The following is a 27,944-nucleotide window of genomic DNA, read 5'->3' on the forward strand; positions in this document are numbered from 1 at the left end:
GTGTTCTTCACTGCTCCATGAAGACCTATCCACTGCAGGCTGCCATTTATCATCAGGGCGGAATGACTTTGTTGTGGGGTATGGTCAAAGCTAAAGCACGGCAAGTGCAGCAGAAATAGCCGGGTGTCAGCAATGGACTTGTTGCTTTCTTCCGCTCAGTTGGCTCCGATCCCGAGTTTGCCCGCTATGTTGCTGGGGTGAACCAGGCTATGCAACAGAAGAGGCAAGCACAGCACGTCCGTCGTCCCAGCACCGCGCGTGGCAACTGGCCTCTTCCCGATGATCCTCATAAAACCTGGCCCTTTCCCGAGTATTTCACAGAGGGGTAAGAGACTGGACAGGCTGCATGGTTTATTGTGTAACTTTATTTTGCTCCCACACCTGGCACAAGGTGGGAATACTGGTTGTTTTTTCAGTTGCTGATGCATCTGTGAAAGCTGCAGTTCACTGTTAAGAGTGAGCATTGTGACCCTGCCTGCTTTGCTGACCCCAAGGCACTGACATGCTTGATGTCATCCTTAGAGTGGCATGGATACTGACTGTGTCTCCAGCAGAGGAAATAAGGAATCTATAGCCCAGATGTATTCAGGAGAGTTTTCTTTGAGTAATTTGAAAACAGCTTTAAGACCTAGTTTTGATGAAAAGTGATGCTGTCAAAGCCTGATTGAATTCAGTTTTCTAGATTTTAGCCACTTAATCCTGCTTCTAAAAGGCAGTGACCTCAAAGCAGGCACATTTGTAGTTTTTAATATCTTCCATATTACTTAACTATTTACTACACAAGAAGCATTTCAAGATTCTCTGTCCATTTGTCCATAATGTAAGAGCTGTGAGTCTCTAGTGTAGAAGAGTAGGATGGATATGTGTTCTAGCTCAGTTTTGCAGTGAAAGTCAAGTACTTAGTGATTCCAAAACCAAGCATCACTTGTTTCTCCTTCCTGACCAGGAGAGGTAGTTCTAATTTATATAATTATTGTAGTTAAAGATATATAAAGAGGCTGTAACAGACAGAGCAGTTAATGTGACCACTCAGAACTAGCAAAAGTATTACTGACACATTTTACCAAGTACTGAGGTGTTCTGATTTGAGGTATCACCTGTGACAAAGATTCAGCACAACTGTGGCACACAGTCTGGGCCAGGCACTGTAAATACGAGGACCAATACAACTTTCTGTCTTGCAGTGATGTGACAAACAGCTGGTCTGGTACTCAAGGAGACTCTGCCAGCTCAAGTGATGAGACCTCCTCAGCTAACGGAGACAGTTTGTTCTCCATGTTCTCAGGGCCAGACCTTGTTGCTGCTGTAAAGCAGAGGAGGTGAGCAAAAATTAATAGAAACAGACCACTTTGTAAGATTATTTTTGTTTATATGTAATTTCATTTGAGTAGCCAGACCAAGGAAGTTCTTGCCAATGAGACAAGTCTCCACAAACATGAGTTTGTGAAGAAGGTCCTAGTTTTGTGGATACTACACTGGTGATGTGGACTGGGGGATTCCGGGGAAGTCAGCTGTATTAGCAGCTTTCTCCTTGTACAAACCAGCACTGTGCAAACAGCCAGCTGTTCACTGAAGGTCTAGGAAAGATCTGATGCTTTCCCTCTTCCATGAGAGTCTCCTTTGGATGCCACTTCCTGGGGCTTCATGAGATCCTCAGTGGTTTTGTGGAGTGCCTGGCTGCAGCTGGGCCTGACATGGTGGGTTTGGGTGCCTTTGGGTGTCTTCCCTGGCCTCAGCTGCAGCCTGTGGCACTGGGGAGAAGCTGCCACTACCCTGGTGTGGACTTCTCACCTTGGCTGCTGCAGCCGTTCTGGGAGTGGGAAAGACATGCCTGCTTAATCCTCTGTTTCTCACAGCAGGAAGAGAAGGCCAAACTGCCTTTGTGAATAATTTCAGTAATGGAAAAACTAAGCCAGGATTTCCAGCTATCAGTAGTGTGAATTACAGCAATTCTGCTTTTCTAAAGGGCTGGAGGCTCGGTGTCTTTGGAACCTCAGTGATTGCACAGCAGAGGGTAGTTAGAACAATAGTAACAAAAGGCCCAAGATGAAGCACGAATACCAACCCAATTCCAGTCGGGAATTGTTCTCTCAAACTATTTTTCAGTCTTTTCTAAAAATTAAATAAGTGGCCAAATATATGTTCGGAGTCACAGAATAATTTGGAGTCAGTATATAGATACAAGATTGTCTGCTTTTTGGTGAATTAAAAAAAAATGGCAGTTTCTCACAGTTTCTACCTGGAGAGCTATTTTTGTATGTATTATCAGAGTGGAATAAGAGTAGCTACTTTCTGAATCTTTACACTTAGCCAAGACTTCATAGGGAGGGAACAAAAATTGAGCTTCAATGAATGTTGAATTGAAATTAATGGGAAAGAGCCATCTCATAAACAGTCACAGAAAAAGGAGTATTTTTTAAAAAAAAGCAGCAGGGAAGGAAAACAGACACATAAGGCTGACTTAACACGCCAAGCCAGCAGATAGCTGGAGACTGATGATGGTGCAAGAAAAGCCTGTGGTTTATGTAGTGCTCTAAAGAGCAGAAGAAAGTTTCTAAAGAGGTGCTTCATTGACCAAAACCTCAGCTGAAGTAACAGTACTACTGTCTCCTGTTACCTGCAGGAAGAACAGCGTTCTGTTGGCGAGGGCCTGACAACACACCAGAGCTAAAGCTGGGCAGTAAGAGGAGGTAGAAGGGTGACCCGCGAAGGGCTGCTTACCTATGGGAGCCTCACTGGAGCATGCTGATTGGGTTTTTTCCAAAAAGGATGAAATAAAAGATTCTGCTTTAATGCAAACCCATGCCCTTAATCACTCCTCCTAAAAAAACCAACCAACCAAAACAAAAAACTAGGAAGAAAAACCCCAAAACAAAAACAAACCCAAGGAAAAAAACCTTCCAGAATGCACATGTGGTCAAAGATTTCTATTTGATAACTAGGTGTTAGATCACAAATTTAAGCTGAAGGTAGAACATTTTTCTTCATTAAAATTACTGTGCTTCAGCAGATGTTTCACTTCCTCAACTGGTATTTTATCTTACATAGAAGGTTATTTCAGAAAAGATACTTTAAAAATCCAAAAGAAGCCTAGCCACAAGAGTAGGTAACAGAAGAAAAACCACAATTTCTGGCAAATTTCTTGAATGTGAGCAAAAGTCTATCCCAGCTTCCTTTCACCTCTACAAAAATGTTGAAGCTGTAGCTCCAAGAACCACTGTGTTGTCATGTCCCTGACAGTTTCTGTATTGTTGCTTTTACCTGTGCTGTATAAAAAGTACATTAAGCTGGATGTTTGTGAAAACAGTACTGTAGGCTGCCTGATCTATGCCAGTGGCAGATTGAGGGTGACTCATTTAAAACCAAAAAGTAAATGTCTCTCTCCTTCTGGGCAGAAAACACAGCAGTGGTGAACAGGAACCCAGCACGCTGCCATCGCCCCCGCTCCTCTCTGCAGCAGATGACCGCAGTCAGGTGAGCTCAGCGTGGCGTTGCTTGGTCCCTTCTGCTGGCATTTGGGGTGGGGCTAAGTGAGGCAGTCAGCTGGAAAAGCATCTGTATCTCCAGATTGTTTACTTCAGTGAAAAGCTAAACCATCTGCACTCAAGTAGCATGAGATGCTTTTGTCAGTCACCAAGCTTACTGTACTAAAAGTGGAAATAATTTGCTTTTTCCCTTTCAGTGGGGCCACTGTGCATCAAGCTGAAGCAAATGTTTTTTAACAGGTTTAAGAATTGAGAGTGTTACCAGTATGCATCAGTTTGGCTTTCAAATAATAAACTAATCTTGTGAAAATATCTCAAGGAGGTGATAAGGTGTGTTAAGTATTGTCTCCAAAAAGCAGCATTCTGTTACTAAATCGAAGCACCCCCAACTCATTTTGTGTTTTCAGGATAACAAGACCAAAACCTGGCCTCCCAAGGCCCCGTGGCAGCACACATCCTCGGTGCCGAGCGCGCTGCCCAGCCAGAGCGCGGCCCTGTACCCCATGAGCAGCTCCGTGAGCCAGTGGAGCGACACCATGCAGATGCTCCAGTCGCCCATGTGGGCCAGCGACTGCGCCCCGGCAGCCGGCCTCCCCTCCAGCTTCGCCTACGCGCAGCAGCAGCAGCAATCCCAACAGGCTTCCCAGCACAAACAGATGAACAAGGGCTTTAAATCGTTCCCAGTAAAGCACGAACGCAGACCATCTTACCTGCACCAGTACTAACTGCTCTTTGTACTGGAAAATGCAGCACAGGGCCAAATGAAAATTACGTTACTTTGATTCACAGTGCTGTGTTGGCTATATCCTGTTTCTCTCTTGGTGTGGGATTGAGGGGGTTTGGGTGACATAGACAAACTCTCGGATTCTGAGTTACAGTGCTGAGCAAAAATGGCCAATATGTTTGGTGTACATGAAACAGCCCAAAACTGTGATGTAGAAATGCTTTTAAAAATGTGTAGTTGCCTTTACTTTCAAGACATTTTTTTTTTTTTTCTAAAAAGAACTGCTGAAGGACTACCATACAAGAAACACTGTATTTTATAGCTATCTTTCATATAGATTTATAGTTAAAACATCTTACTGAAACACATTGAATATGTTGAAGCAAATATATAGTGGTCACTTTGCTCAACACTGTGTTTAAATTTATAAAGGACAAGCTGTAGAACCTTCGTATTCTCCATTACAGCCTGTGGGCAGCTTTTTTAAAATGAAGTGCAACAGCAGCTTTTCCTGTGCTACACAAGTGAGTTCATCTGGGAACTGCTGCAGAAACAGTTGCAAAACTGAGTTTTGTGGCAGTTTCCTTACTGTAGGATCAGCAGAACCACTCAGCCTTGTGTCTTCAACATTACCTGAGCTGCTTGACATAGATGGCACCTGTGTGGGCAGCGGGACCCTGGTTCTCACACACCTGTGTGGGCAGGGGGACCCTGGTTCTCACACACCTGTGTGGGCAGCGGGACCCTGGTTCTCACACACCTGTGTGGGCAGGGGGACCCTGGTTCTCACACACCTGTGTGGGCAGCGGGACCCTGGTTCTCACACACCTGTGTGGGCAGCGGGACCCTGGTTCTCACACACCTGTGTGGGCAGCGGGACCCTGGTTCTCACACACCTGTGTCCTGTGGCTGCATTTGGCCAAAGGCATTATCCACACGGTGCTCCCACAGTTTGTGAAAGCAAAGGCTAAGAGACTACTTGCATTTATTTAAAGTCTTATTTCAGATGCTACAGTTGATTAAAAATTGTGAGCTGGCTCAGAAGATACTAAAACTGAAATGTGGGGTAGCAGTTAGTTAAAAGAACATTATTTTTTTTTAAAGGATAAAGTAATTATTTGCAGTCAGTATGTGCCAATAAGTGAACCTGTGGAATTAGGAATAATCTTCCAACCAAAGTGGATCGGGGCGAGTGACTGGTGCTTATAAATTCAAGAACAGTGGTAAATATATGTATACCTATCCCACTGTATATGAATTGAGATTACAGAAGATTCTTTATATAGTTAGAGCTTATTTAAATTTTCATATTTCATCTTTGAAAGAGTCTAAAAACCACAGTATTTTCTGGTATAAGAGTTTTGACAGTATTAATCTTATTTTTGTATTTTTCTTAAGTCATATCATTCTAATACGTTAACTACTAGTAAAATGGGTTATTAGTTCTAACTACATAATTTTTCAATGAAGATAAAGCACATTTTTTGGTTTTGGTTTTACAAACTAAGTACATCTATATCTGAAGATACCAAAAAAATAAATACTATATATATATATATATATATATAAATAAAAAGTATACACAACACTAAAACTATTAAACATTTGGGTATTTAAAACCCATCCACCTTTTTTGTTTGTAGGGTGACGGGCTCTATTTGCAGGCCCAAATTGTTACCTTTTGTGCTGTTTGAGGATGCCAATGTTGCCTGTATTTATGATATTGTCACCATGTTTTCTGAAACTTCATACTTACCATGTTTACAAAGATTTGTTTGCTGTACATAGACTTTTTACAGTAATGTGCTTTGCACAATCAGTGTGGCTTCTGTCTGTAAATTGTTAATGGTCTGTACTACTATAATTTTGAAAACCTTCCACTGAAAACGTTAGTGGTTATTTAACTTCATGAATGGTTTTGAGTTTCCTAAATCTTGTTGTTTAGACCTAATATTAAATCCCAAATTTGGCTGTACTTACTTGGTTATTCATACTAAGACGAAAATGGAAGTTAATGAAATCCAACTTAATTTTGACCTTTTTTTCTAATAAGTGCCAAAATGATTGCTATAGTTTTTGCAGTTTATTCATAACTACAAATGCTGGCAAGTTTCTGGACCTACATAAGTGAATTGTGAAAACAAAGAAAGTTTGTCTGCATTTTGACCACGTGGGTGCTACTCTGTCCTTTGCTTCCGATTGTTCTGAACACTGGCAATTTTAAGAATTGTTGCACTTGGCAAATGAGTCTTGCCCTTAAACTTCACTTACACTGCCAAGTGCAAGGGTTTGGTGCTTAGTTAACTTACCCTTATTGCAGTGCTTCTTGTGAATAGCTAATGCTTCTGAACTGGAACTGTACAGTTTGTATTTTAAAGCTTCTGTAAAAGTAGACTATTTGCTTTATTAAAGATATACATTTAATAGGTCATACCTGTTTAAAATATGCACCTTGCTGAAAATGAGCAGCACCTTAAACTGTAACTTCAGTTTGTAAACAAAGATCTTATTACATTAACATGGGATTATTTAACGGTTTGAAAATTGTCAACTGCCTACTTACTGACTCTATCATATAAAAATGAACTTCATGCACAGTCCAATCTTTAAAGCTGCTTTCTCAAGTGATGTCACAGAAGAATGTGGTACAGACAATGCCTCACCAGGGTCTCTGAACCAGTAGCACAGGTAAGCATTGCCAAAATCACATTTTTAGAAATCAGAGCGTCAGTAACTTTGATGGTAGTAAACTCTGTCCCCCTCCGTGCTGTGATCAGGGCTATGAGGTGAGTGTGTGTTAATTGTGGCACTGGAATGCTGTATGCAGGGTGTGCAAAGCTGCTTTCTTCCTTAGTGGATAGGAGCACACATGCATGCAGCTGGCCAGCAGTGCTGACAGTACCCAGGAAGCACATGAACCCATTCTGATTTTGCAAGAATTGACTTGTTTACAGAGCATTTCAAACATGGAGAAAAAGCCTTAGTAAACTTGGGCAAAAGCTTCTAAAATAATGGCTTGGTTTCTGCCTTACACATAATTGCCGAGTGGTGTGGCAGTCCTACCAGTCCTTGGAAAGTTAACATTTCTGTTTGAACTAAAGCATGGAGTAGCTTTTTTTTTCATGTAGTATATTAATTCAGAATATACTAGAACATGAACATCTTCAGTTTATTTAGCACAATTGTTCTGATACAGGATACAAGAGTCTACTGCTTTTATATATGGAACATATGCCTCACTTCATCATGTTGGAGGTAGGAGTCACCTAGAGTAACATTTACCTTGTTATTATAGAACCTTACTCATGAAATGGGCTCTGCTTCCTTTAGTGCTGTCTTCACAACCAGGCTATTCCCAGAAGTACACTGGAGTTTTTCAGAGGGAAAAGGGAATGTGGTAATTATCATTCTTAAGCTGTGTTAGTTACAGTAACAGGGGAAAAGCTGCCCTAATACTACACTGAATAACTACGTTCACATTTTAAACACAGAAGTATGAATCACTTTTTACCTGCTTTTTTCAAACCCACTTTCTTGGCTTTCAAAGTGGGACTCTAAACTATTTCTACAGTCTCTGAAAGCAGCACTGCTCATGTCCAGGTATTGCAGTCAGTCTACAGGCTTCTGCGTCCTGGGCGGAGCGGCATCAGCAATTGTAGCTAAATAAATGAGGTTCCTGTGCAGGATATGCTGGTACCTATGAAAGGAGGAAACACAGCATCTGGGAGACGTTCTTTTCTGGACAACTACCCATTCTTCCACTCGTATACTCTGATCAGTATTTGCAGTTAGGGAAAAAAAAGCAAACTAGAATAATAAATCAGGGGAAATTTAGTGTTCTTATTCTGAAGCCCGATATAGAGCGCTGAGCTGCACTCGGTAGTCGAGCGTGTGCGACCACCCAAGTCCGATGGGAAGTGGACATTGAGCCCGCAGCCCTGAGAGCCGCAGAGGGGCAGCGGAGCAGGAGAGGAGCGAGGTGCCCGTCGGGCTGCCCCGAGCAGCTGCGGCGCCGCCGCCGTCAGGCTGCGACAGGCTCGGTGTGCCGCACACGGCAGGGAGGGCAGAGCGGCCGCCACAGCAGCGCTGAGCGAACACCCTGACCGAGGCGGCAGGCTCCGTCCGTGCTTTACACGTCTCTGGAAACGATTCTGGGGAAAGCCCTTTGTAAACCCAGACGCATTTCCCTGGTAGCAGCAGGAAAGCCGCGGGAGCCGCGTTTCACGCCCGCTGCCGCAGCTGGGCCCCAGCGCTCCGCCCCGCCCGCCCACGTCGGTCACTCACTGCACGCAGTCGGTGGCGCGGCCCTTGTTCTGGTACTCCACAATGCAGCGGATCAGCTGGTCGTTCTCCTCCAGCAGCTGCGGCAAACAGCACGGTCACCACCCGCCCCGGCCGTCCCGTCCCGTCCCGTCCCGTCCCAGCCCGGCGTGGCTCACCCGCTGCAGCGTGTCCTGGTTCACCTGGGCCGTGCCGCGCAGCCGCTCGGGCACGAACGCCACGGACATGGCGGCGCGGCTGAGGGCGCGGGCCCGCCCCCGCCGCGCGCACGCGCCGGGAGCCGCGCGCCCCGCCCCGCCCGGCCCGCGCAACAAACAGCGGCCGCCCAGCGCTGGTACCAACAGTTTATTCTGGTTTAGAATAAAAAACAGAAAGCCTGGCCGGCCGGGACGCGGCTACGAAGGGGTTGCCCCCAGCCCGCGGATCCCGGCCCGGGTATTTACAGCTGGAACACCTCGGACAGTAAAGAGTTATTGCAACAGGACAGCACTTGCCTCTACGGTCAAAAATCTCAACAGGTGTTCAGAATCGTGACTTGTGGATCCCAAAAGGCAGTTGTTAAAACATGCAAAAACATTACTAAACAATGTTATCTAACTTCTACAGCTGTCAAATACTTGACCTTAATAAGGAAACCAATTACAAAATACTTCCTTGTAGTGCTATACAAAAGTTATAAAATTAAGATTCTATCAACCACTTTTAAATATTCCAATTTTTCAACAGTGCAGTTTTTCACATCTTTATCACCACTGAACATTCTGAAGTTAAAAAAAAAAAAAATCATCAAATTAGATCAAAGTGATGTAATCTTTGGATCCCTTTATTCCTGTGGCCTTCATATACATACACAGACACAAATGACCAGGTTTCTATCTCAGCATATCAGAAAGTTGCAACTAGTTATCCAGAATTGGCAAAAAGTCCGTACTGTCATTTGTGACTTCGTGGTGTTAGAACCAGAGTCTCAATGTCTCCAAGCTACGGTCTATCAAAATGCAAACAACTTCAAACACTAAGAATTCTTTAAATTGCTCATGTCTACAGGTATTACAACAAAGTTAACTTTTCAAGAAATGATAAATGGAGACAGACTTTTATCCCAGGCATTCCAAGAGAATCACCAACTCATGTGCCTGGTCCTTTATTAAAAAAAGTTAATATTTCTCACTAAATAAAATTAATTGCAAATCTTGACATATGAAAATTCCTTGTCTCCTTTTTTTGAAAATATCTCCTTAACTTGGTCAAATCCTGTGATATGCCAGAAACTACACAATCAAATTCTTGCAAGAGCAGTGAAGCGTGTATCCAGTTTTGTGTAATGGAAGAACATTTTCAAAACTTCATTATAGTCCAAATATAAAATCAAACATTTAAGCTTGAAAAGCTGCTAAAGAAAAAAAACCCAACTAATTCAGTGTTCTTCAGCATATCAACTTTCTGCAATAACAGTATGTTTACCGACTTAAAAATGTTTATTCTTTAAAAAATTAGTTGCTTTTTATACAGCTATACAAAGTTTGTAATGTTTCTTTGGCAATGGGATATAATGGAATTTTACAACTATATAAAAACTTTCCTTTGCCTAAGAAACAGTATTTACTGTGTGTACATATCTGACTGACAAAGCAAGTTTTCTACTGTCCAGCACCCTAGTTGATACAAGAACAACTACCTCAAAAGGGATTTTACAGGATTTCCAAAAAACAACCTTCGGTGGGTCAAAACACTCACAGTATCGACGGCCTTCTGCATACCATTGTCCTTACAACTTGAAGCAATTATCAAATACAGTTTAGTAATAAGAAAAATCCTTTCAGTGATGAAAAAATACTTAAAACTCCATCGAAGTACTGCTTATAATTAACTATACATAAGAAATTACTTATCCTTCTGTCTCAAATATATTTAATGCTTACTGTTTTCAAAGATGGCCATTTCTCAAAAGTAACTGCATTACACCCCTTTGAAATTAAATAGTTAAATCCCAGTGCTGGTGACAAGTATACAGCAAATTAACTTCATTCTTTGCAGAGATCAAAACTAATTCTCTGATTCAAGAAGATCTAGACGTTCACCTGGTTTGTAGCTTTCTTGTAGACTACGCAGCAACTTTGTTGTCTTTCTAGAGGAAACAAAAGCACACTGTTAAAATTCATTTTGCAAAACAAACCCTACAAACTAATCTGGGCAACAGCCCTGGGAGCAGCTGTGCTGTGCTGGCTGCTCCCCGTGTCCTGCAGCAGAAAGGAGACCTCCAGAGGAGATCAGGTTGGCATCTAGTCAAACCCCCTCAGTCTGGCACTGAGTAGAGCAGCTCATCACTCCAAATACAAAGCACAGCACAAATCCTCAGCCCTTGCACCACCTCCTACTCAACTGGAAGGCAGCAAAACTCTTGTTCAGAAATTCAAACTGCTGATCTTCAATCCCTCATTTCCATTCACGTTCAGCTACCCAAAGTTTCTTAAAGTCATAAGACTAACTGTTGAAAACTAATCATGGAACAGCTGAGGGATGTCTCACTACAGAGAGAAATGTGCTGTGATGTACCCCCCATTTTTTTCATTAAAAAAAATTAAAATTTCTACTAAAAAAAACCAGAGATTCTTGTTTGCAAAACTCTAACTGCTCATGCAGTAAACTAGCCGAAGTTGTTGTTCTGTCCCAGTCAGAACTCTAAAAGCCTAGTTTATCTGAACCAATCTGGATAGCTGTCTTTATTACTGATCCTAACCAGTACACCAGTCTATAAGATTTGTGCCAGCTCATTCTCGAACAATTCAGAAGTTTGTTGCACAATGGAAGCAAGTTAAATTATTTGTTCTCATTCTTTATATTTTACAATATTGCTTGGAAAAATGCTTGCAAGTTACAGCTCTAACACATGCATTCAATCTGTTGAATTTTTTTTCCCCTTCTTTTTCTTCTCCCCAGTGCCAGCTATCAAATAGCTACTCAAGGGCATGTGACAAAAAGCAATTTTTGTTTTGGTTGTTAGTAGTAAAATGATACCACGTAACTAAAATTTCAGCATTAACGGACTTTCAAAAAGGTAGTCAGAACCCCTGCAAAATACCGCTCAAGAAGCTCTAGTTGAGCATCAGATTTAAAAGCAGGAGATCCTGACCACTCCTTTCCCAGAACAGAGGATTGGGTCAGAGCAGCACGCAGTGCAGCTTACCCTATATTCGAAGTCAGCGAACTCCCTGCCTCCACGGCCCCCTCGGAAGCCGCCGCGGAAGCCGCGGGGGGCGGTGAAGCCGCCCCGGCCGCCGCCCCGGCCTCGGCCCCCTCGGAAGCCGATGACGCCCCTGCCCCTGTAGCCGCCGCGGCCGCGGTTGGGGCGCAGGGGGATGCCGAAGGTCTCGGCGTTCAGCCGCCGCTCCTCGGCCCAGGTGGGTCGCCGCTCCCTGCAGCACAAACACGGATCGCTGAGAAACGCTTGGGAAGGAAGGGAGAGCCGCCAAAAGCCCGTGAGGTTAAAAACGATACATCAATCACGTGGCAAATCTCCACAGTATCCCTTCCACAAGAACCCAGGTGTCTGCCACAGCTCACTGGACTCATCAAGAAGGAATATGGTACAGAGTCATTAGTTAGATATTAATAACGCTCTAAGAGTTTGCCATATTGAAAAGAACACTCTGCAGCCTCTGCACACAGTATCATTTGAAGCAAGAAACAGTTTACAGTTACAGATGTTAGTTTATCTGGCTCTGAGTACAACCAACTCCCCCTCCCCTCCTGCAAGTCAAAATAGGTCAGCAATCCACATCATCGTGTCTAATAAAAAGGCAGCAGCAAAAGATAAGCTTTAATTTTCCTGAAATGCTATCTGCCCATTTGAACAACACTACTGGCTGAGACAGTTATATAATCTGCTTAGAAACCATTACCACAGCAGGGTCATAATTGTTTTAACTGAAGTGTTAATTTAGCAGCAAAGCAAAACAAACAAACCCCTCCACATCTTAGTAAATCTTAGTATATACTTTACTCTTATGCACTAGAGCCTGTGCATTAAATTCTAAAAGCATGGCTCTAAAACACTTAAAATACCTTCCTATGACCGTATTGCACCTGCCCACAAAGAAATTTTGTGCTTCTTATTTCCATTTTATTTTTGGCAGCTGCATGTGAAAATAAGCTCTAATCACCTTTGATTCAGAGTTGATTGTAATGAGTACCACTGACATTATGATATAAACATGCATAAAGCAGACTAACAAGCTTCTCCTTGCAGGCCATACCTATTGTCATCACAGGAAATGTTATCAAAAAAGGATTTGGTTTTGTCATAGTAGCAATTGGGTCCAAGTGGATCTTCCTCATCAGCATTCCCTTCGCTATTTTGGGTATCAACACCTGAATCACCTTTGTCTTCTCCGTTTACAGGCTTCTCTGGTTTCTCAAGTTTATCTTCTGGAAAATAAAAAGTAAACAGAAGTCTTAAAAACCAGCACTGTTAAGTTATTCCCAATCAGAGAAGAACTATACTGAATGCTACAAAAATAATTTAATGTGGAAATCAAATAATTTGACATGTAAATTAGGATGTATTGCTGTCTGGAGGTTTCTATGCTTCCTGTGGGTTTAGTTACCAAAAAACCCTGCAGCAGAACAGACTTGATACCCATCTATTTTCTTCTGTCTTCAGCTACCTCCTTCCTGGGCTTAAGAGCCTCATTCAGTGAATCCTCCTAAAAGCCATCCCATGGTTTTGTACATCCCTGTTGTCCTTTGTCTTCTGGTTTTGCTGTCATCTCCTTTGAGAAGCAGGACCAGCATACTGACTTTATAATATATTTACTTCCTAATATTGTCTCAAGTTCAATTCGGTGTTTTAACTGGTACTGAAAACGATGCTGACAGTTCTACACCGGCAGCTATTACTATCTTCAAATCTCATTTCTAAACGTCTACACCTTAAATTCCATGATGCTGTGCATAAACTTCAAGATAACCAGCTGAATCTTTCCACACCACACACAAGAACTACCACACTCACAAACATTTCTATAGCTATTTATGGTTAGTACTCCCTTTTCGCTTTATTATACTGAAAAAAAAGTATCAACAGCACACCATCAACTGATTGAAAAATGATCCAAAAAGACAGGTGAGCACCAGAGGGCAGATCTTCTGGGACGCAACTGGTGTTTCTACTCTACACTGAAATCTGGCCATTTATTCCCACCTTTTGTTTCCCAGCTTTTAGCCAATCATTCACTGAAATGGGGAACTCACTGTATTAACCTACAGCAATTTTGTCCAAAAATAGTAGCAGCAGTGTAACAAACAGGTGGCTGGTCACAAGAGAATGAGGTAATCAAAACAGAAGCCTGCTAGAAAATGAATGCTGGCAGCATGGTTTTTAACTACTCCTGTGTTCCTCTGGAAAAGGATAAAAGCAAGGAAATGCTAGACCCTTTCAAACAAGCTCTCCTACGTACTACAATGAAGTTCTGATCCCAAACTCCTTTGCTTTTGGTCTATGATTGACATTATAATTTTGGCTTAATAATTGAAAACCTAAAACATTAATTTTCTTTATAGAACTTTAAAGTAATAAACATAATTTGGACTTCTGGGTAAGCAATCTGCATATTTAAGAGACTTGTTAGAACTTCACAGATGATATCTGCTAGTTAAAATTCGTTAAAAACTCAAACAGTGACCCAAGTATTCAATTAACATATGATTACTTATTAATTTGTTTTTGAATTTATTTTTTAATGACTGCAAACAAGATTTAATACTATATGCCTTTCAAGAGTTGTTCTCCAAGGAAGGGTCAAAACAGCAAGACACAGTTTTTCCAGGCTCAAATCAAAATTGTTTTACCTTTTAATTTAAGTTTATTATGAAATTCTCTATCAATTTCCTCCTTATTGAATTGCGCATTTGCACTTTCAAAGTCGAAGTCCTTCTCAAACTTCATTGGAACATCCCTCCTAATACCGAATCTTCCTCGGCCCCCTCTGTGACCTCCACGGCCTCTCCGTACTGCAGGTGCACCTGGAACTGAAAAGAGGGAAATTTTGTTTGGTTTTGCTTTGTGGACTGGCTTTTCTCTGAGGATGGTGGAGGGTGTTTTGTTTTTGGTTTACTTTCCAATTCCTGGGGTAACAGGTTGGGACTTCAGAAATGCAGGAAGAAAATGTCTGTTGTTTAAAGTGCCATCAGAGCAGCTTGTAATTTGTAAATTCACTCACAGTAACAATGACAGTGACACAGAAAGCATAACAGTACTAAATTTGTGTGTTAAAAGACTCTCTAGAAGTCTTCCAAAAGCTTTTAACGACAAGTTAAAATATTAGTGGCTTTTCAGTCAAATATTTTTCTAGAAAGGCTTTTATTTCATACTATTATGTTTATAAAGCCATTATAGAAACATATACTTGATTTATATTTTTATTTAAATTGATTGCTTAAGTATAAAACAACAAGAAAAGATTTTTCTCTTTAATGCTGACTTAATTTGCTTGTCTTCTTCTGGCTCAATGCAAAGTTGTTACCTTCTCAAAGTAGAATGTGAAATAATTTATGTATTTTAGAAAATTTTAAAAAAACTTATTGGTCTGAAAGCAATTATAGCTATTTCTCAAAACATGATTTACCAATTTGTCGTTTGTTTTCATTTCTGAGTTCATTTTCTGATCTTGAAACCTTGTGTGCTTCAGCTAAAGTTGGAAATAAAAACATGATTTGTTTATCCAATTAGGTAGTTTGATCACACTTCTGTATATATAATTCAGATTTTAAAAAAATCCAAACCTATAAATGTAAGGAACATGTTTAAATAATAAAATTTAAAAAAAGGAATTTAGAATATATACTTAAATTTAAAAATAATGTATCTAATCCAGGTCTCTGCTGGCCAGCCTAGCAATAAGACAGCAGGAAAATTCCTATGCACTACCCTTTAAAAGGGCACTTTGTATGTGTATGGAAGGAATTAAGCTGTATGAAAACTATGCAAAGCTACCTCGTCTGTGCTCTTGGCTCTCTAGGGATTTTTGGCTTGCAGACACCAAAGGTCTGGTTTGTACAGGACTCCTCCTCCCAACTGGTGCTGGAGTGGGCAGGTGGGCTGAAGCTGTTTGTACAGCTTGTTCCATGGTGGGACTCCTTCTCAAATGGTCCATCTGAGGGCTTGAACGACCTGGGGAAAAAATAAAACCAAACCCCACAGGGTTAGTTCTCATCTACAGAGGTGAGTTACAGATCTCAACCAATCTAGACTGACAGGTTTATCTCCTTTGGCAGTCAAGACAGCTGTGTTCAAAAAAAATTCTGCACCATCAGATCCACTAATTCAGAGTACTAATTCAGAATAAAGGATGTTTTGGAATGCCCCTTCCCTCAGTCTAAAAAGAAATAACGGATAAGACACCCAATCCTTACCAACCCATTAACAACGTACATTTAGCTGTGGTATCAAACTTTGGCATTGATTGGAGGTAAAAATGCTCCTTCCGCCTCCCTGGGATGCCAAGTGGGAAGAGGCTGCTCCCAAAGGCAGCTGTGACGCTGCTCGGGCGCTGCTGCAGGATCCCTGCCCGTGCCAGGACAGCGGCACGGGCTGGGCTCAGGGCGGGGAAGGAGCTGTGGGAGCTGCCCCACACAGCACTGCTCACACAGCAGCACGAGGGGCTGCAGGCACCTCCACAATGGAGCCATTGATGCAGCCAGACAAGTTTACAACATCAAATAGGTAAATCTATTAAGAAATTAGAATAATACTCAAGTCCCAGTAAGTAAAAGAACAAGGTTCTGTTTCATTACAAAACAAAAGGAAAACAAAAAATAAACCAAACCCACAAAAGCTCATGAACAAAACAATAAATCCAACCATACCATACTTGCAATTGACAAAGACAAAAAATATTTCTAAAAGCAAACACTCAGAAAACCCCAGGAAATGTTGTGGAAGAAAGTATGCTCACCTGGAGCGTAAGTCATACATGTCCACAAATCGTAAGGCTTTAACTGCAGAAAACCAAACTTCTATTTCAACAAAGAAATCCTCAGCATATTTTTACCCCTTGAAGTAATCCAACAAAGTAGAACCTATTTTTTGGCAACCCACTCAACTGGTCCTAGAAACACTCCTAATGAGTATGCAAATCTCACCTGGAATTTAGGAAAAAAAACTGTTTGCTCTAAGTGTTTTGCCTTTTAACATGACTGCATAATTTAAAAACAGCATTAGGATTATATCTCAGCACACACACTTTGACAGCAAGGAAGAGTGGAAGAGCAGGAAATAATGGGGTTTGGGTTTTTAAGGAGCAATGTTAACAACATTTGCATTTAAGCTGATGGACTTCCCATTTCACTCAGTATGAAGTATTTGCAGTTCTGCCATGTTATTAAGAAAACTAAATACTGAATTTCCATGTGTATCTGCTAACACTATTTCACTTAATTAAGCCCTACTTCTCAGAACAGGTGCTTTAAGGGTAACAATACATGGATTACTACCTGCAGCACTCCAAGATGGAGAGAAAACACGTTTAAAGAGCAAACATAAAGCCTCTCAGTGTTTCCTGGGTTTAATACCAAGTGTTTTCATGAGAGAATTCAGCTGTTTGGTTGGCATTTCTAGCAACCACCAAAACCACATGGACACAACTCATCAAAAAAGACTGAAGTCACTAAAAAAGATTTTACCTTGAGACATCTGTGTTTTTAGTGATCTTGCATCTGTTGTAAACGCAGAACCAACTGCAGTGCTTTGGGACATGTTAGCACTGCCTGAAGAGTCTGTTCCAAAAGATGTTAAAGAGGCTCCTGCTTTGAAACAAATAATATAGTTGTAAAATCTGGTTTAGACTTTTGTTAAAATTAGCAGTAAATGATTAGTGAAGCTTTATTAGGCAGTTATTCGAAAGTACACGTAAGTCTGCCCTTCCCATAGAGTTTTAGTTTAATCTAACAGATGTATGCACATAGACTAATATGTTGACTTTTTTAATGTAAAATGAAAAATAAAAGAGCACTTCCAGCTTCACCATCGCAAGTATTAACAAAACACAGTCATCTTACAGAGCCATGCATGTTATTGGTATATATTTCCACTTAAGATATTTTCAGCAAAAATATGACTGCCACATCTTACTAATTGATATAAAATTACAGTCAATTCTACAGCCTTTCTTTTGCATGGCTAACATTTTCAGTACTAGGAGTAACACTGCTGCTGGAACAGTTATGAGACTGTAAGTTCCTATGAGAAAAACCAAACTGTGAAATGAACTCTCAGGGATGAAGTAAAGTTGGTTGGTGAGTCTCAGAGAGAATGTGCAGCCTAAAGGAGCAACTAGCCCATGCAGCTCACAAATACTTCCAGCATCTATTTCCTACCTAGCTAGCACCTCACAAACAGCTGGAGGATTGCACTGGCACATGGTTGCTGAATAATCCAAATCCTTAGTTAAGGTACACAGCACCTGGTCAACCCAATGGCACAGCTATGGGGCTTCTGGAGGGGCTGCCTCTACCACTTGTGAAATATAATGAGTACTGGTCCCTCAGAGATAGGTGTTTAGATGTCAATCCATTATTTTGATTTAAAATGCAAAAACTATGAAGAACTCTCTACTTTGGAGCTAAACTGCAGAACTAACAGAGATGGAAGACTTTGAATCTGCCTTAGGATTAGACACAGATGAAATTCTAAGCAGTGATTACTGTCTGCACACAGAGAGCTTCACTCCCAGGAAAACACCGGGTAACCAAAGTGAACCTACCAACTCCCACAGTGCCAAACTGCTGCCCCACCAGCGGGCTCGGGCTGAACTGACTGTATGCAGGCATCCTGCCAAAAGGACCATAGGACCCCACAGACTGGAACGAAGATGAAGTTGAAGATCCTAGTGAAGACTAAAGACAAAACACAACACGCTAGCAAAAATTCATATCTACACCAAAATTAGGAAATAGATCTATGAGGTTAGACATGTAGAGACTCTAAAATAAACATTTTTACAATATGCACAGCTTAGAAAGCACTTCTACCCTTCCACCATCACAGACCTGGAGAAACAGAACACAAAACTTTGCAATCTTTTCCCTATAACCTCAGACACCGGACTCTCTTGTCCAACACACACATACAAGCTTTGTTGACAAATTTAGGAAGTGTCCTATCTTTTTCCTTGAAGTTTCAAACCCCACAGGTACAAAAAGACACCCAAGCATACTGGAGGAGGCTGAGGCTATCACTTTAATTGGGGTTCACAGTAATGCAACTTCACCGTTCTTCACTACAACTGACAGAGGGATTTCAGCAAATTTAATAAAATTCCTTGGAGAAATGCAAGGGCACATCATAAGAAGTTCAAGAATTTTATCCTATAGAATAGATAAAGCAGATGAATTGTATTACATGGGATTATTGATATCCATTTGAAGCAACAGATTTCCTCTTGCTCTCAGGGATAATTTTAAGATATTCCGTAAGCCCACTCAAAGAGCCAACAAATTTCTGAGAAAATTATTTATCGGTCTGTTTACTACAAAATGACAGACTAATTAAATCTGAAAGCTTCTAGCTGTAAATTCCTTTCCCCTCAGAAACCCAGTACTCACTATTCAAGTAACTGCCTTATAGTATGAAGCCTCTTTAAAAACATAGCTAGATGAAACACTTTAAAGTAAGAGTTAGCAAAAGCTGTTGAACATTAAAACAAAAATAAAACGAACAAGCAAACAAAAGCCACTAATTATCTGGAGATATTTCAGCATCTACTCCGTTTAATTTATACCAAGTCTGATCTTCTGAAGAACCATGTGTCGTAAGCCAAATCCCTTTCAAAAAGGGCATCAAGACCTCCAAAAGTTCATTAATTGGTTTTGAAATGACAGCAGCTTTGGTATGTAGTGCACTGTGCTAGAGTCAGATTTCAACATTCATTTTCACAGTTGAAGACTGAAAGGAGAAAATCCTTCCAGAGCTCTTCACATTGGATTGTGAACCTTACAGTGATGAACACTAGTTTTTAAACACTCAGCCAGAGAGCACTTAAGCTAGCAAGTTACTTCTTCAGCAACAATTATTGACAGCTCTGTTTTGACTTACCTGAACAATAGCAGGGTCCTGTGGCAAGGAGCACTGAGGTTTTGGTGGCTCACAGACAGTCAGGTCTTTAATGTCGCTGCCACGGAATATGATGTACTCGAAGACCTCATCGCGAGGCGGGATGGGTCTGTCCGTTGGTCTGTCTTCTGTACCAAAGGAGCGAACTGCACGGGGGGAAGGGAGGAAAGAAATGAAACATCCCACATTCAACAAAAGGGTTTCAATCATACTGCAGACCAACAGCTTCAAATAAAAAGAATAAAATTTAATTGAGAGAAAAACGCTTATTGAATAGGCATCATATTCTTTATCATTATCAACTCTCCTCAGACAAACAATAATTTAAGCTAAAAAAATTTGAGTTAAAACCCAAGCCAAAAGACTGAGACATCACTTATGCTATTAATTACATGCTAAATATTTCAACTGTTTTGTGAGGGTAAGGAGAAGCAGCAAGGCAGGTTTTTTTGGCTGGTAAGTCAATCCTATGGAATCAAGGAACACATGAGTTTACATACGTCCTATTCTGTATTTGCAAAACAGGAAAAATACACTAATACTACTAAAATCTGGAATATTAAAAATTACCAAATGTTAATTTCTCAACAGATTCAAAATTTAATAAAACAACAAGAATTCTGTGGTATGTATATAAAATGTTCCCTAAGCAAAATGCCTTCTTCTTGCTGGTGCAATGCTCATGTCATATGATCTCTGCCAAATTAAGTAAACTCACTGGGGCATAACTATCTTCCTAGTGTGCACCATACCAAGACATTAAATTCCTTGTATGAATGAATTCCAACAGCGTTTTCACTGCACAGCAATGAGGCAATCAAGCTCTTCCTTTTGCACTACATATAATCACTACCACTGTACATGGATGCCATCACTTTATGGTCACTGCCCTCTCAGAAACTTTTGCCCCACCCTTAGACAGCCAACCCTGGGTGAGTATCAAATAAAACAAATAACTGAAGAAGAGATGTGTCTTCAAGGGCTAGTTATGTAAGCAAAAACTATAAACAATGGATTGAAACCAGAGAGGACAAAATAACAGACCCCCAACATCATGATAGTCAGATTCAATCACAATCTCATCAACTTGTAGCAGCTTTAACAATCCCTCATGACTGTTTTTGCTCCAGCTTTTTAAAAAGTGTTTGTTTGCTTTGCAAGGTACAGGTTATGCCAAGGAAAAAGAAACCGTATTTTGCTTTAATTTACCAGAATTAGATTTCCCTCCATTTTCAGATGCATCAACATTTTGGAGACATCATTAGGCACTTATTTGCAGCCATAGAATCATTAGTCAAGAAAAGCAGTCTCCTGTAGAGATGTATAAATGATACTGAGTCATTTCTCAGGCTGCACCAGCCATCTTCCGTCACTGTTGCTTCTTGTGATACTGCATAAACAGAGCTTAACAGTCAGGTATTAAAATCTTTTTAAGAAGCATAATTCAGAGGTAGAGAGATCATGCCCACACTACAAAGAAAAATAACATTAAGTAGTTACAATTATTTTGTTCATGTATCATCTAGTGAGCTGACTTTCATTATCTTTTCTGTTTCTGTGCATCTGAAAGTCTGCTCTGAATGGTACTACAAAGTGTGAGCAATGTAAAAAGGCACACAGTGCTCAGTTAATGTCAGTCCTTGTTACGAAAGGAATCTGTCTTCTTTTCCTCTACAGAAAAAAAAGTGTCTGGAGCTTAAGAATTTGCAGAAATTAAAGTAATGCACAGTAGCTTAATAACATTATCAGTGGGTCATCTGAATTCCTGGGTCAATTCATTCCATTGCTTTTTATTCACCAGGCTCTTCTATTTCACAATCTTGACCATGGATCAACCCTCACTTTCTGGCCATCTTATACTCTATTTATCAGATAACTAATAAATTATCTTGGACTTTCATGCCAACATTTGACCTACTGCCTTGGTAAGTAAAACCAAAGCTGATTTTGTACTGCTTCTCTCTGTCCCACATTGAAGCGGTTTCTCTAGGAGCCATTTTCTCTACAAAGGTGCACAAAAATGGCCAGAGTATGATCAGTAAGTTACCAAAGGATTACTCTCTCTATAATGCAAAGAAACTACTCTATAGCAACACCACAGGGAAAGGGTAGTAAGTTGGCGGGGTTCATCTTGCCTTTACATGGAAATGAAAATCTGATGAACTGTGGAAGAAACATGCTTTAAAAGTATTTCTCTTAAGTCAGAGCCACACTACACAGGCAAGTATTTTAATATTAATACTAATGCCCCATGACACATATAGGAATAGTTCTAACACCTAGCAATTACCTTTCTCCACTCTAAACCAATAAAAAAAGGAAACCACCAGACTTTCATCTACTGACGCGCTGAAAGAAGTAAAGGGATTTTAGTGTATGTTCAAAAACAATGTCTTTCTCCACACTGTGAAATTACCATAACATCAAAAAGAAGTTTTTCAGTGCCAAAATTTAGAATTCATCTTTAACAGATTCAACTGTCTATGCAGTCTAACTCAAGACACTGATAGGGTTGCCAATGGTTTAACAATAAAACATATTAAGACTTGTTACTAAAGTTTGCTACTGAAGTTTAACTCTTCCTTTACTTCTCCCCTGCCCCAAATCGAACTGGTTTTATCACAGCCTTCTGCAAAATACAAACACAATTTCATCCAATGAAGATTTGCTCTGCTGGAGAGGGGTAAGCTAAGTCCCCTGATTTGCAGTTCAGACTTGCTCTCTCACCACAAGCAACCAATATAACCACTCCAAGTCCAACTTCCTTTCAAAGCAGGAACCAGAACTGCGAGGGCGGTGATCTTCGGAAGGGCTGCTTAACGAGTCCACCCCAATCAGGTCCTTCAGGGTAGTGTTAAGGAGTTGAAAGTACTTTTTGTATATTGCAAAGGCATACTTACCTTGACAGTTTCCGTTTTCCTCGCTTAGGTTAGGATTTAACACAATCTGAGCTCATGAAAGTATGAAGTCTAGTATCAGAAGTGGCCAGTATAGCAGGATTTTAAAAAGAAACAGCTTTTACCATGTTTTCTCATACTCAGAAATACTAAGTTGCCAGAGTATCAAAAGCATAAGGTATTGGAGCAGCAGCAGGCTTAGAGCTCTGTCCAGCTCTGACTCTTGGGGAATTCCCTCAGACTATCTCCTTGCTCTAGAACAAGGTGCCGTAGCTCATATAGACCAAAATACTGAAGAGTGAGATGAAATTAAAATAAGCACAGAAATATTGTCTTGTGGAAGACAATGTTACAACTGCATTAAATCTATTCATTTTACCTTTTCTATTTCAGGATTGTTTTTTTTCTGTTGTTTTTGAAAGATCTAAACTGGCTTAAGGACTTGCAAACAAAAGGACAAGCAGTACATGTTAAAAGCAAACTTATTTTTTGTCAGTGTAAATACACACAAGTCAGTAGCTAGCTAAAATAACTAACTCTCTTGAACCTATTAATCTGTATACTTGTGCCCAAGTAATTCCACCAGCTTCATATTAAAGTGCTGTGAACAAATTTTTGTACAGATTTTAAATGTGATATCACAACTATATGATATTGTACATTACCAAATTATACTACTGTAGCATTCAATGGCAATATTGCAACTTTCCCTGTCAGTTAATAGATTACTTGTTGATTAACACAGGGAAACTAACTAGAATGTTAATCAGAAGTGAGAGTCCTGACTCCACTAGCAAGGGGACTCTGCTCCCCCACAAGGTGAATTCCTGCAACCAGGGAGTTCAGTCTGGGCACAGCACTGACACTCCTCACACAGAAAGCAGCTCCTCCCTGCTCCTGAGGCACCAGGAGGAGCATGACTACTAAAAGGAGACCACCACAGCTGAACAAGTCATTTCAACTGCCACCTCTCCAAACATCACAGCCTTTCACTGCAAGCATGCTGCGACGCCTGCACACCACAGCAGCTCATTCCTCCAGAACAATTACCTCAGCCTGCATTCCCTTACTTGCAGGGAGATGGAGCAGGCTTTGACAAGAGGAATTTTTCTGCTGTGACATATTGTGCCCAAGTTTGGTTTGGCACACAGGCCCTAACCTTCAAGACATCCAAGGAGCATGTTACTTAACTGACTAAATAATACTTTCCTAAACAACTGATAGAAATTTAACCCTCCCCTTTCCTGCTCCCACCCCCAAATGAGCTCAAGCTCAGGATTTCAACTTTCCTCTGTCTGCACTTTTAAGTCTTTCACCTGCAAATAATGTTCTGTAGAAGTCTGAAAGGGAAATTTTCCTTTGGATGTGTCATTATACCATGGACAACACTATCACAGATGGCTGAAAATGTCAGAAGTTTAACCACGTAAAATAACCAAAAGCTATTTCATTAGTATCTATCAATTATCATGGTCCCAAATGCTAAGTGAGGTCCAAGAGTTGCTAAGTGAGAACTGATGCATTATAGCAGAAACAATATATAATTCTGGTTTTTATACTCACTTTCCTAAGGATTCCCTGTTGTTGAAAGAACAAAGCTTTTTCTGACACAATATGGTTGTTCTTACACAACTTACCTGCATTAAAAACAACTCTCTCTAAATCAGCGCCTTGAAATAGAAAAGCATTGTGTATAACTAATATGAAAGATCACATCTCCTTTTTAATGCCACAACATTTAAGATCAAGCACTCTGATTATTCTGTAAATGCCCCAGGTAGAGCAGCAATCATTTTCCAGCAAGAAAACTAAATAACCATAGCTTGCAAACTCATCTTAAACTGTTTGGGCCTAATGTTTAAAAAAAAGATAATTAATTTTTAAAAAACTAAGTGTTAACTAGAACAATGAACTAGAAGGATATTTCAAGTTATTTTAACTTGAGACTTGACAATAGGTGAGTGGGTTTTGATTCCAGACACTGTCTCTGAAAAGTTATTGATCCAAAGAAAACATATGCACCAATAAAATTTAAGAACCTCAAATATCTGCACAGCCTGCTTAGTGCTTGGAATCCATTATGGATGGGTGTTTCCCCTGCTATTTAAATAACTATACACTTACACACTTTGTGAAAGGATGCATCACTTCACTTTATCAGACTCCAGTTTAGATTAAAAATGTTATGCTCAATATTTAACAGTTCTTATCTTTCTCTAACTGTGAGACAGAGGCCACAAGTTTCACTTAGTGAAAAGATCACCAGGTTGTAAACAAAATGCTGATTAGAGAACTAGAGCAGATTGCCCCAGTAAGGAAGCACTACAGTCTGTGCTGGCAACCTAGAAATCTCATTTCTGTCTGAAACCCTCAACAATTTAAGATGAATGAAAGCATTCCATGAATACAACTTCATGAGATTAATCTCTGACTTTGATTTAGCCCACACAAATCCTATGGTTGGGCAAATCTGTAGTTATTCAAGAACAGACCCTACCTCTACTTTTGCACTTCATGTCACCATTTCAGCATCTTCAGTTAGAATACAAATAATGCTAAGGGTCCCTGCATTCAATTCAGGGAACAGTCATGTCACACACACTACACTACTCAGCATCTGAAAGCATCAAGTCTTTTGGGGTTATTTTTTGCTCTCTGGCAAAAAAAAAAAAAAAAAAAAAAAAAATTTACAATTGTGGTCAAGAGTCACACTAAACAGTTCTGGTTTGACTCTGGATTCAGCACAAGAAGAAGAGGTAACTATTACCTGATCAACATATTCACAGCTAGAGTACAAGTTCTGCTTCTTTCACAAACAGACCTGGCCAATAATTTTAAGCACACCTGCCACCTTACATATATACACTATCATATACATTCAATGGCCTAAACCTGCAGAAACCTGAGTACTCCTGAGTTGAGCATTCTGCTCATTGAGGACAGAAACCATATGGTTGTTAGCAGCTCCACGTTAATCTCAAGATTTTTGGTTCCATGTGGTCTAGAAATACTGGTTTATTCTCTTCTGAATCATAACACTACTACAAAATGCACATTTTTCAGCTAACTCAGCCAAGTTTTATTAAAGTAAATTTAATAGTTTAGATTTACATTATTGATGAGAGCTATGAGAAGACAGTAGATTAGACTTGTAAATGTAGTTTGATCTACCTTAAATATGTACACTCTGGCAGATACACCACAACATGACTTAACCACTCTTGAGAAGTCATGCAAAATTGCCTTGGTCAGCACTAAATTAGTCTAATTTTGGACAAGACTATCACAAGGTCCTCAAGGATAGGATTCTTTTTCTATGTGCTTTTGCACAAACCTTAACAATCACAGCATGCAACTGGAATTTCTGAACATTTATTCTTAATCACAATATCCAGCTTTTACTTGTATAAACCAAAATCCGCTGTCCTTTCAAAGTAGATAACACAACTCCAGCCAGGCAATTCAACCTAAAGGCAACTTTAGAAGTAAGTGAAAATCACAAAGTGAAAGCTAACTGCCCCTTAAGTGAAGTGTGCAAGCTTGTTACCAAAGCCACTGTCAGGTGTTTGAAAGCCCACGTATCGCAACTTACAAAACAGAGTAACCTATTTCTTAAACAATAACGGGGGGAGGGTGTTGCTTGCGAGGAGGGAAGGCCTTAAAGTGACACAGCGCACAAACAAGAATAACCACAAAGGCCAGCGAAAGCGAACACATGGTATGCACCAGCACCCAGGGCAGCTGTGCAGAACGGAACAGACCGGCGTTAAGCCTTTCCTATCGGCCAGGAACCGAGCTCTGGAATCCTCTCTGTGCCAAATATTTCATTTACACAACGACTAATTTTTCCTCTTACCTAATGGCTGCACAGACTCTCTGCTTTTACATATGAATTTGGATTGCTTAGCAAGACTTCACAGATGCAAGACGTGTAAAGAAAAAGAGTGCTGAGTGTTGCAGAATCTATTATAAAGAAGTTATTAAAAGTTCTGACTTAATGTTTTACGTTGAGAATGAATTATGATGCATGAGAAACACTGAAGTCCCTCGGACATCCAGTTTCAAAAATTCTCTTTTTTGCCCACAACTCCCTTCTCAGTAAACCTGTCTTTCTAACTTTCTTACACATTCACAAAGATCCCTTCTCTTTCTCGAGATGCGTGTGCGTGTACATATACATATATATATATATATACACACACACACATAGGTGTCTTCTGACCGGTAACATTCTCGTACCATTTCGAACTACACTGTACCATACACCTCCAAAATTAACAGCTTGCGTTCAGCTTTTGTCGGTAGTCCCGCACTCAGGATTCCCTCCAGACCCGAGCTCTCTGCCGTCCTAAGATGCAGAGCAACGCAGTCATACACGGCCCTATACCCTGTAGATCTGAAATTCTTAACGATGCAAAGAAAACCTCTTTCTAGCCTCCCCCTCCTACTGCCTTTCACGCACTAGCTCTGGACCGCTTCCACCGCCACGGGTTTCATACTTGCAGTCTACCAGAACACCTGTGAGCAGCCCCGGCTCCTCTCGGCGCGGGTCCCTTCCCGGAGCGGGGAACAGGGGCAGCGCCGCCGCTCCCACAGCCAGACCCCCTCTCGCTCCCACCTCCCCCGCAGCCGCCCCGCCGGGACCAAGCGGGCTCACATCGAGCTCCGCCGGGCCCCCGCAGGCTCCGGGCCGCCCGCCGGGCCCCCTCGGCGCCCGGAGAGCGCCGCGGCCCCGGCCCCTCGCTCGGTCCCGTCCCGCGGCCGCGCTCCCCTCCCGCCCCTCCCCGAGCCCGCCGGGCCCGCTCCTTACCCTTGGCCAGCGCCACCGTGGAGTTCTCGGTGTCGATGGTGTACAGGATCCCCTCATAGCGGATCTCAGCCTTGGAGATGAGGCTGATCTTGCTCCCGATGTAGGGCGTCCCCCCGCTCATGGCGCTGCTTCTCGGTCACGGACACCCCTTCGCCGCTGCCGAGGGCCCCTTGCCAGGCACAAGCAGCCAAGCAAGCCCGACCCTGAGTCGTAGTAGGCGCTGTCCGCCTGCCGCCCCGAGCCGCCGCTCCCCACACAGCGGAACCCTCGGCACAGCCCTCAGCGGAGCGCTCAACACGGCCCGCGCCCCGCGGCTCCCAACATGGCCGCCGCCTTCATCTTCCCTCACAGCGCCCCCCCGGCCCGGCCCGCCAGGTGCATGCCGGGAGCGCGGCTACTCTCGCGAGAGCTGCGGGCGGGGACGCTGAGTTGGGGGCGGGAACGTCGTGGCGCGGCGTCGGGGTCCCGCGCGCGACGGCGGGAGCGGAGCGCGGAGCTTCGGCCCCGCTCGGCCCCGCTCGGCTCCGTTCGGCCCCGCCCGGCTCCGTTCGGCTCCGTTCGGCACCGCTCGGCTCGGCCCCGTTCGGCACCGCTTGGCCCCGCCCGGCTCGGCTCGGCTCGGCCCGGCCGGCCCCGG

At 41.7% G+C, this 27,944-nt stretch overlaps 3 protein-coding genes across 17 annotated transcripts in view; 1 reads left to right on the forward strand and 2 right to left on the reverse strand.

Annotated features, from left to right (window-relative positions):
• Positions 1–6,806, forward strand: part of GARRE1 (granule associated Rac and RHOG effector 1) — a 59,721-nt gene extending 52,915 nt beyond the window's left edge. For 6 of the 8 annotated variants that reach the window (XM_021536702.4, XM_085589424.1, XM_085589425.1 and 3 more), the window contains 4 exons: positions 160–325; positions 1,185–1,319; positions 3,396–3,474; positions 3,893–6,806. In XM_021536702.4, coding sequence (XP_021392377.2) covers positions 160–325; positions 1,185–1,319; positions 3,396–3,474; positions 3,893–4,210 — 698 coding nt within the window. In that variant the 3' untranslated portion in view covers positions 4,211–6,806. The remainder of the gene's footprint in view (positions 1–159; positions 326–1,184; positions 1,320–3,395; positions 3,475–3,892) is intronic. The other 2 variants (XM_021536703.4, XM_085589427.1) reach the window with 2 other exon arrangements.
• A 548-nt stretch (positions 6,807–7,354) lies between these two features.
• On the reverse strand, positions 7,355–8,735 carry SS18L2 (SS18 like 2). Its single transcript, XM_021536704.2, has 3 exons — positions 8,649–8,735; positions 8,494–8,570; positions 7,355–7,906 (listed from the first exon to the last, which is right to left on the reverse strand). The coding sequence occupies exons 1-3, from the start codon at positions 8,715–8,717 to the stop codon at positions 7,819–7,821; spliced, it is 234 nt and encodes a 77-aa protein (XP_021392379.2). The 5' UTR covers positions 8,718–8,735; the 3' UTR covers positions 7,355–7,818.
• An 85-nt stretch (positions 8,736–8,820) lies between these two features.
• LSM14A (LSM14A mRNA processing body assembly factor) lies at positions 8,821–27,667 on the reverse strand. Of its 8 annotated transcripts, none has more exons than XM_085589431.1 (10): positions 27,308–27,667; positions 19,583–19,746; positions 18,252–18,384; positions 17,173–17,292; positions 15,485–15,661; positions 15,117–15,179; positions 14,341–14,520; positions 12,747–12,918; positions 11,678–11,906; positions 8,821–10,614 (listed from the first exon to the last, which is right to left on the reverse strand). In XM_085589431.1, the coding sequence occupies exons 1-10, from the start codon at positions 27,426–27,428 to the stop codon at positions 10,537–10,539; spliced, it is 1,437 nt and encodes a 478-aa protein (XP_085445557.1). In that variant the 5' UTR covers positions 27,429–27,667; the 3' UTR covers positions 8,821–10,536. The 8 variants fall into 8 exon arrangements, with proteins under 8 accessions (XP_085445557.1, XP_077642385.1, XP_021392376.1 ...); XM_077786259.2 differs by having other exon boundaries at positions 8,821–10,618; XM_021536701.3 differs by having other exon boundaries at positions 17,173–17,295.
• Between the last annotated feature and the right edge of the window lie 277 nt (positions 27,668–27,944).

Source organism: Lonchura striata, chromosome 11 (assembly GCF_050655825.1).
Source record: "Lonchura striata isolate lonStrDom1 chromosome 11, ASM5065582v1, whole genome shotgun sequence".
Lineage (NCBI taxonomy): Eukaryota > Metazoa > Chordata > Aves > Passeriformes > Estrildidae > Lonchura > Lonchura striata.

Bases quoted from the DNA above. Each gene is read 5' to 3' on its own strand.
- SS18L2 (XM_021536704.2), bottom strand. From the start codon at position 8,717: ATGTCCGTGGCGTTCGTGCCCGAGCGGCTGCGCGGCACGGCCCAGGTG. The intron at 8,571-8,648 runs GTGAGCCACGCC...TGTTTGCCGCAG, and splicing joins ACCAGGACACGCTGCAGCGG to CTGCTGGAGGAGAACGACCA. The intron at 7,907-8,493 runs GTGAGTGACCGA...CTCCTTTCATAG, and splicing joins CGCGCCACCGACTGCGTGCA to GTACCAGCATATCCTGCACA.
- LSM14A (XM_021536701.3), bottom strand. From the start codon at position 27,428: ATGAGCGGGGGGACGCCCTACATCGGGAGCAAGATCAGCCTCATCTCC. The intron at 15,180-15,484 runs GTAGCTTTGCAT...TTCCAACTTTAG, and splicing joins GAGCCAAGAGCACAGACGAG to CTGAAGCACACAAGGTTTCA. The intron at 10,615-11,677 runs GTAAGCTGCACT...TCCTCTAGAAAG, and splicing joins TCGCTGACTTCGAATATAGG to ACAACAAAGTTGCTGCGTAG.